This window comes from Cynocephalus volans, chromosome 2, assembly GCF_027409185.1.
Source record: "Cynocephalus volans isolate mCynVol1 chromosome 2, mCynVol1.pri, whole genome shotgun sequence".
NCBI classification, from domain to species: domain Eukaryota; kingdom Metazoa; phylum Chordata; class Mammalia; order Dermoptera; family Cynocephalidae; genus Cynocephalus; species Cynocephalus volans.
Window position 1 is genome coordinate 101,998,268 of NC_084461.1, and position 17,350 is coordinate 102,015,617.

The following is a 17,350-nucleotide window of genomic DNA, read 5'->3' on the forward strand; positions in this document are numbered from 1 at the left end:
GAGAGTGTTTCTGTCAATCAAATTTGCATTAATAGCTTTAAAGAATGGACTAATTACAGTAAACTCACAGAGAGGAGGAAAAAAACCCTTTATGTCTACATTACCTCTTGAGTCATTTTTATTTATAAGGAATTGTTGAACTGGTGATAGAGGTTTTTATAAATTCTCTAATATTAATTATCGGTCAGTAACCCAAAGATAAAAATCTCTGGAGAACATTCTGCATTTCTAATATTGGTGAACATGTGAAATAAAAGTGCCCCCATTGTCCACATATGGTTTCTTTCAATTCAGTTCTTCAAGCCAAGGACTCAGAGTGTGAGAATGTGAGTGGGAAACCCACACACATTTTACACTAGTCTCTGAATATTTAAATTTTTACTTCCTGATTACACTCGCATAAGATTAAACAATTTAAGTCTCTAAAACACCAGCACTATAGACCCTTGCTCTATAAAGTGCTAAATAATAATAATGACAGTAATCTCCACCTATAATTACATCTTGCCTGGCACTCCTGGAAGGACTTAAGCATTTATTTTTTGTTCATCAATGGTGGGAAGGCATGAATTATTCATTCATCTGAATACACAGTTTACATTTGAACCCACGTTTATTTTTGACCATTATTATGGTCGCTCCTTGATTTTGATGAAATAGATTGCAGGCACCAGCTGACCAGGAGTTTTAATCAGGCTTTAAGGTAGTGGGCCATTACATGGCAGGCCAGCCAGGGCAAGAGACACAGGTGCTGTGCAGTGTGGGAAATTCATCCTGGGCAGCGAGAACGGATTGTCTTCATTTTACAAATGTTAAAAGGATATGGAAATCACTTCATACGTGATTAGGAGAATTTTATGCCGTCTTTAATGTCATAAGACAATTATTGAAGTATTACTAATAAAGCAAGAAATAGGGAGAGGATTAGAAAGCTTATGTAAAACAAGGTGAAGGGATGAATTTTAAAGTATATATTGTTCACAGAATTGCATATATAAGACAATGATCCCCACTTGTTTTGGAATTTCAAAACCCTAGCATGATTTATTTAATTTTGTAAGCTATTCTTTTTATCTTCCCTTCCTATATTAAGGAAGACAGGATAAATATTACTTGAAGTATTTGATGATGCATCTTATAATAACTACAGATACCCTAGGGTTTTCCAATCTTCCCAAGACTAGAAGCATTTGTGAAGTCCTCTATTCTTTTTTCTCTACTTCCCTCTCTCCCTAGTTCTCTCCTTTCTTTTCACCTTTCTTTCCTTTCTTCCGAACATCTGTTCATTCAACACGTATTTATGGAGTCCCAAATCTAAAGCAGTAAGTGCTCCATAAATAAGAGTCCTGCCCTCAGTGGGCTCACAGTTCAGTGTGGAGGCAAATATAATAACAGTAACAACAACAGCTCCAGGGCATTCTGGTAAGAGCAGTATATACAGAGATATGGACCAGGTCCCACGGGAGGTGACTCAAGCTGAGACTTGGGACATCCACAGGGTTTCAATGGGCAGACGCTGGCTGGGCAGGCAGACCTGGCAGAGAACAATGCACTAGCAAAACATAGCACATTCAAGAAACAGATCTTAGCTCCAGGGGCCCATGGCACAGGCTGCGGGACAGAGGATGGATGGAGACGAGCTGGAGGAAGAAATGGGGCCAGATCCCGAGGGGACTTTCGTGCCATGCCAAGGAGCTTGGGCTTTTTCCTCAGACCAAAAAGGGGCCTAAAGGATTTGAAACACTCTGACATTACCAAGTTTATGTGTGTAGAGGATGGCGTGGAGAGAGAGAAAACCAGAAAGAGTAAAACCAGACAGGGACTATAATTTATAGATGAAAATGGGTGTGCGTATTTTTAAAATGTTAAGTTAAATGACTATTTTCTGATGTTACTGAACAAATATAGTTTCTGAGACAGCATAAACATCTAAGTGGCACTAAGTGGATATTTCTTAGGGACCATGTAAGGAAATACTTGAAAGGCAGTATCTATAATATGCAGGAACTTACTGCTATATTGTAATCACAAAGTAACCCACACCCTCAAAGAACAAAACAAAAGAAAACAAGAACTAGACATGTGCTCTTAAATTCCACTAGCCCCTGCATTCCCCTAGGCCAAGACAGAATTATATACTTTTTCAAAATCCTAGATAGATGGGTTCTAATGCATGAACAATCAAGACCTGAATTTTTTTTATATCTTTTCTAAGGTCAAGCTAAAATCCCTACAGATGGTTAAACCTTCCTTAAATGCAACTGAATACTTCTTGCTGCAATATGGGTTCCTATTTTCATATATCTGCCATTGTGTACTCTTAACTTTTGCCCTCTGTGTTACTGAGGAACATGATTTCATCCTTCAGCTTGCTCAGTTCTGGGCTCTGCCCAATTCCTAAGCACTTCTTTCTAGATGCTGTCCTCCAATCTCATCATTTTTGTGCCTGATATCTAGACACTCATCAAGTTCTTAAGTCTTTGTAAAGACTTTTTTGTATAATCCAAAGCAAAACAGTTTAGTCCTAGAGAAAGATATTCAGCATAGAACATCCAAAATTCTATACAGAAATGAGAACATAGTACATGGATTTGGATTTCATGGCCTGCCCAGAGTTATGATCATTTTTCATACAGCAGTGCTAGGACTCTCAAATCTTTTTGGTTTGACAGAAAGCTGAGTGGCAGGGAAGGAAACTAACACTTTCCTTCTATTTGTTAATCTTCACACATTTTTACTGCTCTAGGAGCAATTACTAGTGTGCCATTAAAATGCTCAAAGTCTTAGCTTGCCCAAATACACAAATAGGAATTAATAGGCTGACAATATTTCTAGGTACAGTATTGGATGACAACTCTTCATTAGTGCCCTCCAGAGTCACACAACGGTGCTGGGGTTGGGATCCGAGCTATGGCCCACCTTGTTGAGTGAGGTCATCGGAGGGCAATTTCCTTGGACAGGATATTGCCCAGACTCCCTCAGGTGGGATGTGTGATAGATTCATCTGAATTCTAAATTTCACCCTGTAGCATTTTAATACATTTTCAGTGTTTTTACTTCAAAAGGTACCGATTCAGTCATGGAAATACTAAAAGTCAATTAGAATGTTAGATGACCTAGGAAAAGCAGGAAAAATATTCTTGAATTCCAAATCTGCCCCTTCCATCTACTGAGCACCTGGACCAGGTAGTGTAACAATATTTTGAGCTCAGTTTCCTCAAGAGGACAATAGTATCTAGTTTCTAGAATTACTGAAGGGATTTAGAAATGACACATGAAATGTGTTCATATGCCAGGCATATAAATAGAAGATACTGTTATAATTTATCTAACTACTTCCCCTAAAGCCTGAATCTAATGTTTTTAAATTACTATTAATTTGTTGATGAAAACTAAGTATTAAGTGCTTCATAATTACAAACAGTGGACAGCAATTTTCTATCAGTGTGAATATTGTGTATTAAGAGAACCCCTTGGGGATAGGAAGCCGGGAATGACTGATGAGATCAGCCCAGCCAGGGCATGGATACCTGTTATAAGGTGTGGAAAAGGTTGCCAGGACAACATCACGGCCATTAATACGGATCACATCTGTAACTGCCTGGAGTATGTTGAAATAGAAATGAGAGTCTCCAGGAACTGAGCAGTTCAGTCGAGCCTTCAGGAAGGAAGTCCATTGCTTCTCCAGGACTCTTTGAGACCCTCCCATGTCATTCTTACAAACCTGAGCCACTCTTGGGAAAACAACCTGCAGAGAAAAAACACACAGGGAAAATGAAATGCAGTCATATTCTGAGGAGATCTTAGGAGAATGTGCATTTTCTTGAAAACAAACAGTCAACAACAAGGTGCTTAATGTAATACTGTTTCTAAAATCAGTAGCAAAAAAAAAAAAAAAAAGAGGAAAACTTAGCATTGGAACAGCATGTTTAAAAAGATAAGGCTGTGGCATTTAATACAGAGCCATAAATCCTGCAGGGGATCAGCTCCCAGACACATAAACTCATTTCCATACAGACTACTCAGCTTTTTATTTCCTCAAACAAAAGCACACTTTGTATTCACCATTCCTGCCATGCTCACTAGCTGCTCTGGGCCCTGAATCTCATACTCTGAATTGGAGTTCCTATAACCGCGCAAGCCACTCCAGCATTTTATGTGTGGCCTCCAACATAGTGACCTTGATCTACTCTCTGGTAAAAATAACTGAAATGGACATCCCCTAAGTGTTCTATTGCTTTTAGCAATAAAGACAAAAATCGAGACTCAGTTTGCTTAAACGTACTGGATATTTACTCTCTCTGTGGAGCAACCCAATTAGAAAGAAAACACTGGTGAATATACCTGGAAACCACATCTCAAGACACTTGATACTCCGTATGAAATCAACCAAACATCTGTTGGTTAAATTTTCAACAGGAATATTTAAGAGGTTTCCTGTAATTTGTCACTGCTCTGAAAAAGCATCTAGGGCTTCTAGATAGCACAATGTTTCTCTTCTGCCAATCTTTGGCTGGACCTTCTCAAAATGATGACATGCCCATTAGATCTATGGTTCTCCTTTCAAGGTCATTGATAACAACATTGGTTTCTGAAAATGTTGCTGAGAGAGGCAGGGTGTACCTCCCCTCTTACCTTTCCCATGGTGTTGTACTCCACCGCTATTTCCCTGAAGAAGAAGTAGATATAGTCTCCATAATCCACTGCTTGGACAAAGTATGGTTCTGCAGACAAATGGGCACTTTAATTGGGAACATGTCACACAGTGTTAAAAGAATTCAATCAAGTATAACCAAAGACATGTTACTAATTGAAAGTGTAGGGCCATTAGACATTTGCTTAACACTAACCGTTTCTAATGACTTCACACATACAAGTGCCAGTCAAGAAGGCATTTGACCCTACAAATTATATCTTTCAGAAGCTTTTCAATCAACAATGAAGAATAAATGAGTTTTGCATATCTCTGTAATTTTATGTTCCACAATGCCCATATTAAAGAGAGGATTTTGTACACATCGTCTTGTCACCTTGACTCATACGGGGCTGTGAATAGCTTTTTTGCTGTTCCACACCACCTCTAATCCCCTGTTCCCTTCCATCAATGAACTGTGCAGTTCTTTTCATGTGAGACTTTGAAATGAGCGTTCAAGGCAGGGGAAGATGAATGTGATGTATTCTATTGTAGTTTTGTTAATACTCCAGAAAATCATGGGAAGGGAAAAAGGGAGATAAATAAATCAGTCGAGGCAGCAGATGCAGCGTACATGTTTCTGCCTGTCAGAAGCTATTACCAGAATGAAGCTGCAGTCTGGTCCATCCAGACTGTAAATCTCCCATAAGATATGTCCCCCCAATTCCCTTTCTTCTTTTAATTGTTTGTTCACCTTTCAACCATTTTGAATCGTGCTTGACGGTCCGCAGGGTAGGACTGTCTCCAAGACTCCGGTAAATGACTGCATCAATGGCCAGGAAGTCAGTCACCGTGGCCGAGTATAGTTTTCCGTCTTGGAAGAAAAAGAAAAGAATTGAACAGGGTGGGAGCAAGACAGTAGGGGAGGGGGAATAATAAAGATATCCCCCAGATTGCTTTCCTACATCAGGCAAATGAGATGGGACAACTGGGAAAAATCCAAGAGTCGCTGGGAAAACACTTGGCCCACATTCCTGACCATTTTAAAATGGGATCATGAGAGATGAAACATTTTTCATTTTTAAATTGCATGGCAATTTCTCTAAGCAGCAGCAGCTTAGGGAAAAGGGTAAATGAAAAATGTTGTTTGTTCCACCCGATTAGATGGACCTTGACTGAAATCTCAAGGCCAAGGACCTTGGACACTGCTACTGCCACCACACCATAGTAAACTGGATTAGATGGGACTCCAGGAAAACACAGATGCTGACTAAGTCACCAGAAATTTTAAGTACTTGCAGAAGTAATGGAGTCCTCAGCCTGAGCAGGTGAGGAGAGTCGAAGAGGACTTCATAAGCAAAACCGGGCTGGCTAAACTAATACTTACATCCTGAGAGTCATGGCTCCTCTCAGCCTTGGTCATGAGAGTTCACTAAACCCTGCCAATCTGGCTCAAATAACAGATATTCGTTTCAATATTTCCAAAATCACAAATTGGAAAAATTCTGACATGCAAGATGCAAAAGCAAAGAAGAAATGGGAAGGGGTGATGCTAAGTCCGAAATGGCCTTTCTTTAAGGATTCATGCTCTTAGGGAGACATGCCTGAGGGTAATCCAAGGCAAAAAAGAATGAAGACTGAAGATCAGTCCCTAAAACTTTTGGATTTTTCCCGGATTAGCAATCATGCTGCAAACAAATAATCAAATGGGATGTTCCAGAGTAGCAAAATCTATGTATATTAAATGGAAATAATAATTCTATCCAAAGTAAAAATAACCTCGGTGGTTCATTTTTAATGTATTACATATTTTAATTAATTGTATGTCAAAGTGACTTATATACAACATAGTCCTCCTTAAGATCTTTCATTGTAGGATAAACATAATTTTTTTTGGTTTTTTAAAAAAGCTTATCCAACTATACCTAAGCAAAGTTCTTGATGCCCATCATTGGTCTTAAAATAATTGAAATTTGTTCAGGTTCAATTTAGAGCTGTCTAGTATCTGCATTATTAACAACTGCATATCAGTAAGTCTTGACTGTTTGGTAGATTGGAACTGCAGACAGCAAACCTTTCCCTTACCAAGCACACACAAGTACCAACAAATTATAATTTTTCTTATGGAATATAAACCCAAGGTCATAAAGATATAAAGAATATATATTTATATTAGTTATGACTATAGAATATGTATCCTATATTCTTATAGCCCCCAAGTCATATAGGTATACTGGGTAATGGGGGGCAGTGGAAGAATGGGGGTTATAGTTATTCCTCCTTAGTACTCTCCAGGACTCTTTGTTTTACATTTATTTCAACACTAGGTATCTCACCAGAACTTTTACTTGTAAAATAGAACACTATTCTGCTACTCTTGGTAATATTAATGCCATTCAGTTGCAACAATGATTTTCTATTAATAAGGGCTGAACTTTTATGAGATTTCTAACATTCCAATGAGAAACTATTCAAAGATACCACTTGAGGTGGGGGCAGTCATAGTATTGTCTCATGTGGCTTGCTCTACATAGCTCCTGGAAGCTTAGTAATCTTAGCAAATACTCTGCTCATTCTCTGCTTTCTACCTAAGGCTACTACGAGTCCTCTTTTTAGTTTACAGTCAATTTAAATTCTCTCCTATAGCCCGCATCCTCCAAGGTCCCCACTAATGCAGTTCCTACGTGTCAGAGAGGTGCTCTCGTGGTAGTCACGCACTTGGGAATATGCTCAGTGCTCTTGACACTGGCCTTGCTCTGCCCATGCTTACAAACAGGTCTCCAAGGCTTTGTGTTCCTGTCAGTGCTGCTTCCCAGAAGGGGAAAAACTGTGCTCTTACGAAGGGGGAAAACCCAGGAAACTTTTCCTTCTTAATTTGGCACAAGCCATTTCTACAATCTGTCATTGCAGACTGGAGACCACAAATGGTGACACTGAGGTTCAAGGAGCCAGAAACTAATCTTGTTTCATAACCAAAGCCTTAAAGTCCCTCATCAGCTACGATGTGCCAGTTCTTAGCTGTTGTGATAGAAATTATAGCTAACTGCTTTATTACATGCTATAACAATCACTATAATACCAACTCTTCTCTACACCCACCTCCACATACACAGCTGGCGATGAATTCCTAAATAAATTTCTAATTAAAACACACACACTCATACACAAAAATTGCACTGAATCTGAAAATGATGGCCTGTTTGCTATTTTTTAAAATATTCTTTGCAGTGGAAGGAAGGGGTGGGGTTGGGGAGCATGGGTTAATCTAAACAATCAACACCATCCTCTACCCAATTAGGTCAAGGAGATCTGAGAAGATGTTTGCTGGAAGCTTGTGGGTATGTGGTCTCACTGCTCTGAGAGAGCTTCCAGAACTTCCTTTTGTTTCTTTCTCTTTCCCTTCTACATGTGGGCAAGAAGACAGGTAGCCCTAATTGGGGCTGGCAGCCATCCTCTGACTGAGAAAGCAGCCAGTCTCATAATGAAGTTGACATAAAGCAGGGAAATAAAAAGGACCTGCATGGTGGATAATACTGTTGAGTTGTTGAATCAAACCAACCCCAAATCTTCCCTCCCTTAAACAATAAATCCTCACTGGTGGCTTAACGTGGAATTTTCTATTATGAGCCCAAACATGCCTTAAAGGATACAGCACAATGTTCAGTACCATGCTGTCACCCTTTTCTGAAGGCACAAAAGCAAAGGGAAGTGTGGCAAAGACTGCTTTTCAGAAGCAAAAGTACAATTTCCATACTAATTTCAAGTGGAAAAGGCATTCTTAATTACAGTATTCACTAGAGAATCAAAGTACAACTGTGACTTCGTGAATCCTCTAGAGTAGATTCGCAGCGACAGGCTGAAACATGCAAAAGCAAATGCAATGAGAAGAAATCAGGTCGTTTACCTGCGAACAGTGCTACGTTGGCATGTTTGGCATCGTAAGGGCATCTGGCCATTCCACTAAATTCATCCCCGAAAGGTTCCAAGGTATCCATCTAAATGAAATAAGAGGGCTTAAATACGAGCAACAAACAACAGTAGTAATAGCAACTGATACTTGTAAAGCACTTAAGGTGTAAGTAATTCATATGCATGCTCGCAAATAATCCTCTTAAATATTCTCTGAGATAAAGCTATTGGTTTTAGATGAAGAAACTGAGGCATAAAGTTGAATGAGTTCTATAGCTAGGAGAGTCTGAAATTTGGTCATGTCTGCTTGTAAACCATTACAATAAATAGATCCCTGTATCCTTACAGAATGGTCTAGAAATAAGCATTCTAAACCAAAGAATTTCTGAGGCAATCACTGGGAAAATCTACCCCCCAGCCTCACCTCCCACCCCAATTATCTGTTGAGTCATGAACTCTGTAGAGAATGACCTCAGTTTCTGGTTTTGTTTTGTCTGAGGAGTGCTACCTTTGTGGGTTAAATCCCAGTAGAAGACACTGAAATTATTCTTTGGGTTAGTTGGAAGAATAGTACAGCATTGGTAAAGGTGCAAAAACATGTATGCAAGTAGAGCTCAGGTGGCCTTTTGAACCTGAGCCAAATCATGTCATGGTGGCTCTGAAAGTGATTTTAGAAATGTGTCCCAGCCTGAGATCCTGTAGATGGGAAATGGAGGCCCAGAAACTGAGGGGCTCACACAGGTCAAAGGCAGTGAGAGGTGAGCTGCTGTTTGACTTCCATCCCCCAGTGCTACACTCAGGTCTTGTCCCTTCATGATAGATGTTGTCATTGACCTGCCAGTGAGTTTTGTTTGACCATCTTAGTATGTTAAAAAGAAAAGAAAAATAAACAAAACAACAACAAAAAAGAGAAACTGAGCCCAAATTTTAAAGCAGTGTGATTTCACAAGAAAACCTGAATTTCTTAATTCTTTGAACAAGTAGGAAAATCTATTCAGGCCCTTTTTAACCTAGTGGCAACAACCAGCTACAGGTGAGTAATAGCCATTCACTGCCGTTTTCTTCAGACAAGCGTGTGGTCTCCAGCACTGAGGTTCCCTCAGCTTGCTTAACTCTCATAAGTTACCCGCCTGGCTCCACAGGCATCTGCGGGTTTGGCAAAGCCTTGCTAGCTCTTCGCCAAGCCTCATTTCCCTTTTCTTCAGATCACACTCAACTACATTTCCCATCCTCCTCGCAGTCAGCTGTGGCCACGACTGAGTTCTGGCCAGTGGAATGTGAGTGTAAGGATATACACCACCTCTAGGTCTTGCCCCTGAAAACCTCCCAGGGTCCTCCATCTTGCTGTCTTTCCACAGTCTCCCCCACTCCCCCTGAAACAGAGGATCCAGTGGAGGATTCGAGGACCCTGAGAGATAGTAGAGGTAAGAGCAGGATGGAGCCTGACTTCCTGATCAACCTTGTGGAACAGTCCCCTCTCACCAGCCCACACTAGACTGTGATGTGAGCTGAAAATATACCTGTTTGTTCAGCCACTAACATTAGCCAGAGGTTGGCCTACCTTGACCAGTGATACAGTGGATCCTACTTTATATCACGCTGCCTCCTTCCTTACCCCGAGGGATCTTCCTAGCATATAAACTCTCAGCACCAGAAAGTCCATAAAATAATCTCCATATCATTAATGTTTTTACATCCATTTGTGGCTCAATCCTCTTTAAAGAAGATAAATCCATGACAGCACTAGTGCTGAGGAAGAACCCATGGAAAGGCTGTAAGCAGTAAATTCTGGTGCCCTGAATCCGGGTGCTTGAGGTCACCCAACAGGAGAGTGAGGTTCTCACCGAGCAGCCATTAGTGTCATCCAATCCATTGTGCCTTTTGCCCTAACCCCCCTGAAAATGTTTCAGGGATGTGACAGGACTTTTCTATCTGTAACTGCTCTGAGATGACCCCTGTTAAAGCTATTCTATTTTTTTTAAAACTGAAGTTGAGAATCACATAAGATACTTGTGTTAAAAACATATATTTTTAGGGGAAAGATGTGTTCAGATATTTTAGTCCAACAAGAGCTTTCTGTTGAACTGTGACAGATTTTGTGGTCTGTGGGTCTGGCAGGTGATGCTTAGCACACAATGATGGATCAGAAATGCCCTTATCCCAAGCAGTGCATCCTCTAATCCAGGCAATGGGGAAACAGTATACAAGGGGGATATGTTGGTTTTAAATGTACCTACTCTAAAAATGTGGCTATTGCTATAGCTACCCAAAGCAGGAAGCAGTGAAGAATTAATGCACAATAAATACATCTTTCCTTTAAAGAAATGTATTCTGCCCTCCAGCACTTTTTTTTTTTAATGAAAGTCTTTTTCAGATATTTTACTCCAACAAGAGCTTTCTGTTGAACCGTGATAGACTCTGTGGTCTGTGGGTCTGGCAGGTACTCAAAAGTGATGCTTAGCACACAATGACGGAACAGAAATGCCCTAATCCCAAGCAGTGCATCCTCTAATCCAGGCCATGCGGAAACAGTATACAAGGGGGATATGTTGTTTTTAAATGCACCTAATCTAAAAATATGGCTATCGCGATAGCTACTCAAAGGCAGGGAGCAGTGGAGAATCAATGCGCAGTATTGGCTTATGACTTTGGAAAGATCCAGAGACAAAACAATACCATAGTGAAATCCTCTTTCCATGAAGTAAGGACTAATCTTTGCAGTAGTCATCAAATCTCAGACTTAACAGCAGCCTCTGGGAAATTAAATCACCACAGAGTATAGACAGTTATACAAAGAACCAGCCTGACTTTTGCAGAAAGTTCAAGAGGTTTAGAGAACAGGAGGGAAGAGGTATATGGAGTGTAGTTTTACATTTATAGTGGGTAGCCTTCAAAATTCTTCCCCAGATAATCTTATTTGGGTCTATAATCTTTCTAATACATTCAGCTTATGTTCCCTATAAAAACTATATGAATCAGGTCATGGTGCAGAGGCAGAGGCTGGAAATTTGTCATTTTCCTGTTTCAAGTTACTCTAACCAACTTGAAGCTTCTGTGCTATGATGAGACGGGTTTTTCAGTGAAAAACCAGTCATTGTTTTTGCTTTGAATCTTTTGTCCTGATCTCTTGATAAAAAACCACTCAGGAGAGAGGCTGTCATTCTCCCTGCAGCCAAATACATTATGACCCCATCATCAGCAAAGTCAAGCTGTGCTCTGAGTATAAAAGAACACTTTTCTGAGCAATGCCAAGGTTTCTTACTACCGTTCACAGTGCTAGGCATATAGACGGGGACTGAGCATGAACAACATCCCATCTGTGGCTTTGGAGAGACCCGAGCTCCTGGAACATGTCTCAGCAGGTGTGGTAAAAACAAGCAAGAGGTGACAGCATCACTGTAGGTGAGACATCGTGGGAAATGGAACATGGACAGGAAGAATGAGCTAGACCACTCATGGCCTGTGTATCACAGAGCCAAGAAAACCTGTAATTTGTCATGAAAGATAGCTTTCCAGCTGGGGAATTCCTTGAGACTTGTTAAGAAGCATTAATCTGAATGAATCCTAAACAATGACAAACAGGGATTGAATACTAAGTGGCAGAATTAAAGTCAAAACTTCAGCTGTATTCTGTCACTGGCTGGAATAAATGTTGAGCTGGACTGGTTGCTTCTATTATAAGCTCATGGATCCTGTCTTTATCTTAAAAATATGGTCTTTTGTACATATAACAGACTTTTTGTATTAATTTTGATTTTTAAACATTTCACATTAAAAACCTAATTTATCTTAATTACTGAATTTTTCGCTGCCCCTTCTATTTTGTGCCTGAGCCGAGTTCCTCACTTGCCTTGCCCTGATCCTGGACCTGCTGGTGCCCATTTCCAAGCATAAGCATGGGCATGAGGGTGAAATAGACCCTCCCTTCCATGTCTAAGCTAAGAAAAGGTGGAGGCTTTTCTGGTGAGCCTGCTGTTTCTGATTCCAGCTCATCATTGCTTTTTCTCCTCCATCACACCCCTAGCGTTTCACTTCAGAATAATGAAACCCAAATCTGTATTTCTCCCCACATCTCCCCCTAAATCAAGGCTTACGCATTCATCTTCTTGCTAGATATCTCCACTCATGTCACATAGGCACTGCCATCCACGGTGCTAGGCATCTTCACCAGGTGCAGAATGGAACCCCAGTTTCTCACCACCCCACCCAACCTCACCACTCTTCCTTTCTGAATTGGTCTGAACTGGTGGCAGTCTCATCCATCCAGTCACCCAGCAGCAGCCGAGCTGTCATTTCCTACTCCTCTCTTCCTCTTCTTGTCCTGTGCTTCGTATCCATTACTAAATGCTACTGGTTCTGGTCACTCAGTTTTCCCTAAATCTACTCTATTCCCTTCTGCTCTGGGGCCAACTACTTTGCCAGCGTCACCTCACCGCCCAGCAATTCAGAGCCACGTGAGGCTTCCTGAGCTCAGGAGGCCCTTTCCTCCACATTTTGTTCATGCTCTCACCTACTGCAAAGCCCTTCTTCCACTGTGTGGCTACCTTCCACTTAACCTTTAAACAAAGGCCAGGCCTTACTTCATTCATAATTTATTCCACAAAAATTTTTCAAGCACCTGTTTGAGAGGCACTTTGTTAGGTTCTGGACAGTCACAGATGTGGTCTCTGACCTTGGAGAGCCTATGTCACCATGCACTATGTCACCACAGCAGCAATTCCATGAAACTGTAGTTTTCTTCTCCCTGGCTGGCTTCCCTAGGATGGAGACCTCCCATCCGTCTTTACCACCTTAATGCCTAGCCACAGTAGAAGCTAATAGAGTTTGGATGTGTTGTTCCCCCAAAACTCATGTCAAAACCTGATCCCCATCTTGGCAACATTGGGAGTGGTTTGGGTTATGGGGGCAGATCCCTCATGAATAGATTAATGCCTGAAGTGGGGTAGTGAGTGAGTTCTCACTCTATTAGTTCCTGTGAGAGATGGATGTTTAAAGGACCCTGGTACCTCCTCTCTTCTCTCTCTCTCTCTCTCTCTCTCTCTAGCTTCCTCTTGCCATGTGATCTGCTTGTACCCGCTGGCTGTCTGCCATTTTCTGCTGTGAGTAGAAGCAGCCTGAGGCCCACATCAGATGCAGCTGTCCCAGAATCATGAGCTGAATAAACCTCTTTTCTTTATAAATTACCCAGTTTGAGCAATTTATAATGTATTTATAAGCAATACAAAAACAGGCTAATACAAAGCTCAATACATGTTTGCTGCCTGAAAGTGGCAGAAAGAAAGGACAAGAAAAGCTCACAGGTGTGGAGCTGAGCCTTAGATCATGCCACCACTGTTGCTGCAGCTGGTGACCTCCCTGTTTCTACAGCAGCACTGCTACCAGCTGTGTCAGAACTACCTGGATTCACTAACTGTGTGAGTGTTATTTTCTTTTCCTTGCATAAAGGCCAAAGTAAGTAAGGCCATGGTCAAGGCAGCTGAGTGCTAAATGGAATTAAATCCCTGTGTTCTTAAAAATCTTACCTAAAAGAACGTCTACAGTTTCAAATGGCATGCTTTCGAGATACCTTTCACAATAGGAATCACTCACCATTTAAATGTGTTTTTGTGTTCAGAGAGGAAATAGCAGGGTGGGACAGAGGAAGAGAAAGAGAGAAAATCCACAGGGTATATGTGGTAAGTATGCTGGTCTTCCGAACAATAAAGAATAGGGTCTTACAGAAACTAACTTTGCTGGGTAGGCTCTTTAAAGATGTGTCAATCAATGCTGAACAAACAGGAAGCACAGAGGCCTGCTCAGGGTCACTCATGTGGAGCAATACATTAAACTGAGCAAGTGAGGAACCCAGGTGGTGTTGAATTACCCCTCTTAGGTTGTTGCAGGTGCAATCCCAGTAAATTATGAAATACCTCCTAGTCATGTGGTTCCAACAGACGAATAGCATTTATTTACCTTATAGTTTCTGCAGGAAGGGTTGAAGGCATTGGTTCCACAGACAAACAACGTATCATCGTTTTTCTTCAGAAGAACTTTAATAAAGTTGTGACACTCATCCTGAAAAATAATTCAAAACTCTTTTGTATCAAGTCCATTTGATACAGAAACCCATTCTTCACCGTTCACCATGATCTGCAGACGGTAAGCTTAACAGGAAGGTGGCTGACAAATTCCCCAGTTAAAAGTTCAAGTTCTTCCTAATGTTAACCAAAAGATGATGTCAACAACAATTGCTGTTTCAATGGTAAGTAAAAATATATCATAGAATGGAAGAGTGTGTGCTTATTTTATGTCACAAAAAGAAAGCAAGTCTGGATGCCAACCTCCCATCATATTAATTTTAATGCAAGATGCTCCAGGGTCCCTTGATGTACAAGGCTTCTGGTTGAAGTGTGTTTTTATGACCAAAGGCACAAACTTCTGTATGTCTGTGGAAGCCTTTTATGAGCTCTTCCACAGACTCCCTGGGGGCTGCGGACCGTGAGCTGGGCTACAGGAGAGAGCACTCAGAAGACCCGAGGCAGCCAGCTTTGTGGTCGTAATCCCCAGCACGCCTGAGTAGTTCATGATGCAGTCCTAGCAGCTGTTGTAATGTTTCATCACATTAAAAGCAAACTATTTTTGCAAATTAAAGCCTTCAATAAGTTGATGGAAAAAGCAATTACTGGGGGAAAAGGGAATAGCATGATCTATTCTACATCACAGTCTCCAGCAAAAACTTAACCCAAAGTGGCAGCTGCAGAAGAAATGGAAATTGCCTACCTTATGCTTTCCCTTCATTCTGCATGTGTCTACATCAGCCTGTCTAGATTTCCATGTCAGTTTCTGCAGGGATCAAGAAAGAAATCAATTAGAGCCCAGAGGTTGTTGCATTTGACTTTAGAAGAGTTCCCTTGGGGAGACTAGAGGCTGAACATATATTTATTGAAAGCTTTCTGCACCCTTTCTCCATGATTAATTCACCGTAACAACCAAAGATTAGAGATGGAAATGTTCATTTAATTTTCAACTCCTATCTATTCATTAAAACTATAGAATGGTCTTCTTTTTGAGATAAGGATGAAGGAGAAAGGAGAGAAGAATAAACAGCAGTGTGGAAATTTCACACAAAATATCCAAATTAGCTTATTAAATGATGCTCATTTTGATAAAATACATGTTCTTGCCCTTTCTCTTCAGTTGATCAATCAATTTTCATAAAGTAACATGTTTTCTTAAAATATGGAAGTCATTTCCTTAAACATAAAGGGGACATTCACGTTAGGTGGACAAAGATTTAATTCAGGTTATATCCTTCACATAAATGAATGGACTACAGAGATCTTCTACTTGTATGGCACACATTTTATTAAATAAAATATCCCCACATAAGGTAAGCTTAGGTCTACTTTATGTTTGTTTGAAATGGATAATGGTCAAATTCCTGAACCACAATAGTCAAATCAAACAATGTTGCGAGTCATGGAAACATAACATTGAAACATTGGTAGAATACATTTGTGGGACAAAATTTTACTTACGAAAACTGATATTCTCCTGGACAAACGGGGCGATATTTTATTAAAGGAATTTAGAAATTATCTAAAACTCCAAAATGTACATGCATGCATATACTTGATGAATAAAATAAATTCAAAACTGTTTCCGAACGTGTATTAAACCCTTATCCAATCCCCTAATTAGGATTTCACACTGTGTGTTGGCATTTCCAAATTATTAGCCAAATCATCTCAACATTTAAAATACATATTCTCTTCAAGAGCTATCCTAAGGTCCTTCATTTTAGAAAGATGATTTTAAAATGACTTACTTTGCTACAATAAATTTCTTCTGTGTGTGATGTGTCTATATCAACAGTATAAATATGGTCCCTATAAACAAAGAAAAATTAATACAAAGTCAAATGCAAGAGTCAAGACAGTTCACTTTCTGCTGAATGAGTTGTGATCTCATTCAGATAAGCTCATATCTATATTTTTAAAAAATAAGAAATCCACATACAAGAAAAAGGAAAGAGTCCATCCAGCCTTAAGGAAATGCCTCTGGATCACATTTAGTGCCTTCTGATGAAAACTTTCCTATAGTCACTGTTCTCCCTGATACCAGAACTATAGCATCTGCATATACGTAGCTCAGGAGAGAGGACTCTGAAAGTTAATTGGCTCCAAACTCGAACACAGATGGGTTCACATGCCCTTTCAATATCTTTAAATCCATGTACCAAACACTTGGTATTCAACATGCCACATTTGTTCACAAAGGGGCTAACAGAAAACTAATCTCTACCTCCAACACCCCTGAGAAAATGTATTTTCAGTCTTAGCTTTGATGATTTGATCAACAAGACAGAAGATGGTAAAGGTAAAATTACTTCCAGAAGCCCCTCTTTTCTTCATGAGATGATGGTCAATTAAAGTCTAAAAGGTACTTCAGCTGAAGTTTATATGTCTCGCATCTATTCACCTTCCGGTTTTGCTGAGAATTTGGTTGTCTCTACAATTTGCTGCCAATATCCTCTTAGAACGGGAGAAACAGAAGCAGCAGCTCAGGTGTGGGGCTATATTTAAACACCCCCTTCTGTGTGAGCTGAGTACAAGGGTGTTTTTGTCTAGAATTCAGAAGAAAGAAAAAAAAAAAAAAGAACTACATTCAATGGAGGAGATGGGGGGCTAGTGAGGGAAAGCAAAACAGCTCATTTTCCCTTGAAATAACATTGACTTTTTCTAAAATGCAGGAAGTCCTGGGGCTGGAAAATTACCCACAGCTTTAAACCAGGACCTCAGGGCTCCCATGCAGACTTTCAAGTCCCCT

General features: G+C 40.3%; 1 protein-coding gene across 2 annotated transcripts in view; it reads right to left on the minus strand.

The window, feature by feature from the left end:
* The window catches only part of SEMA6A (semaphorin 6A), a 122,757-nt gene that overhangs the window by 36,307 nt on the left and 69,100 nt on the right, over nt 1-17,350 (minus strand). For both annotated transcript variants that reach the window (XM_063085713.1, XM_063085714.1), the window contains exons 4-10: nt 16,350-16,410; nt 15,302-15,364; nt 14,495-14,596; nt 8,538-8,628; nt 5,388-5,507; nt 4,636-4,724; nt 3,531-3,748 (exon numbers count right to left, since the gene is read on the minus strand). In XM_063085713.1, the coding sequence (XP_062941783.1) occupies nt 3,531-3,748; nt 4,636-4,724; nt 5,388-5,507; nt 8,538-8,628; nt 14,495-14,596; nt 15,302-15,364; nt 16,350-16,410 (744 nt within the window). The remainder of the gene's footprint in view (nt 1-3,530; nt 3,749-4,635; nt 4,725-5,387; nt 5,508-8,537; nt 8,629-14,494; nt 14,597-15,301; nt 15,365-16,349; nt 16,411-17,350) is intronic.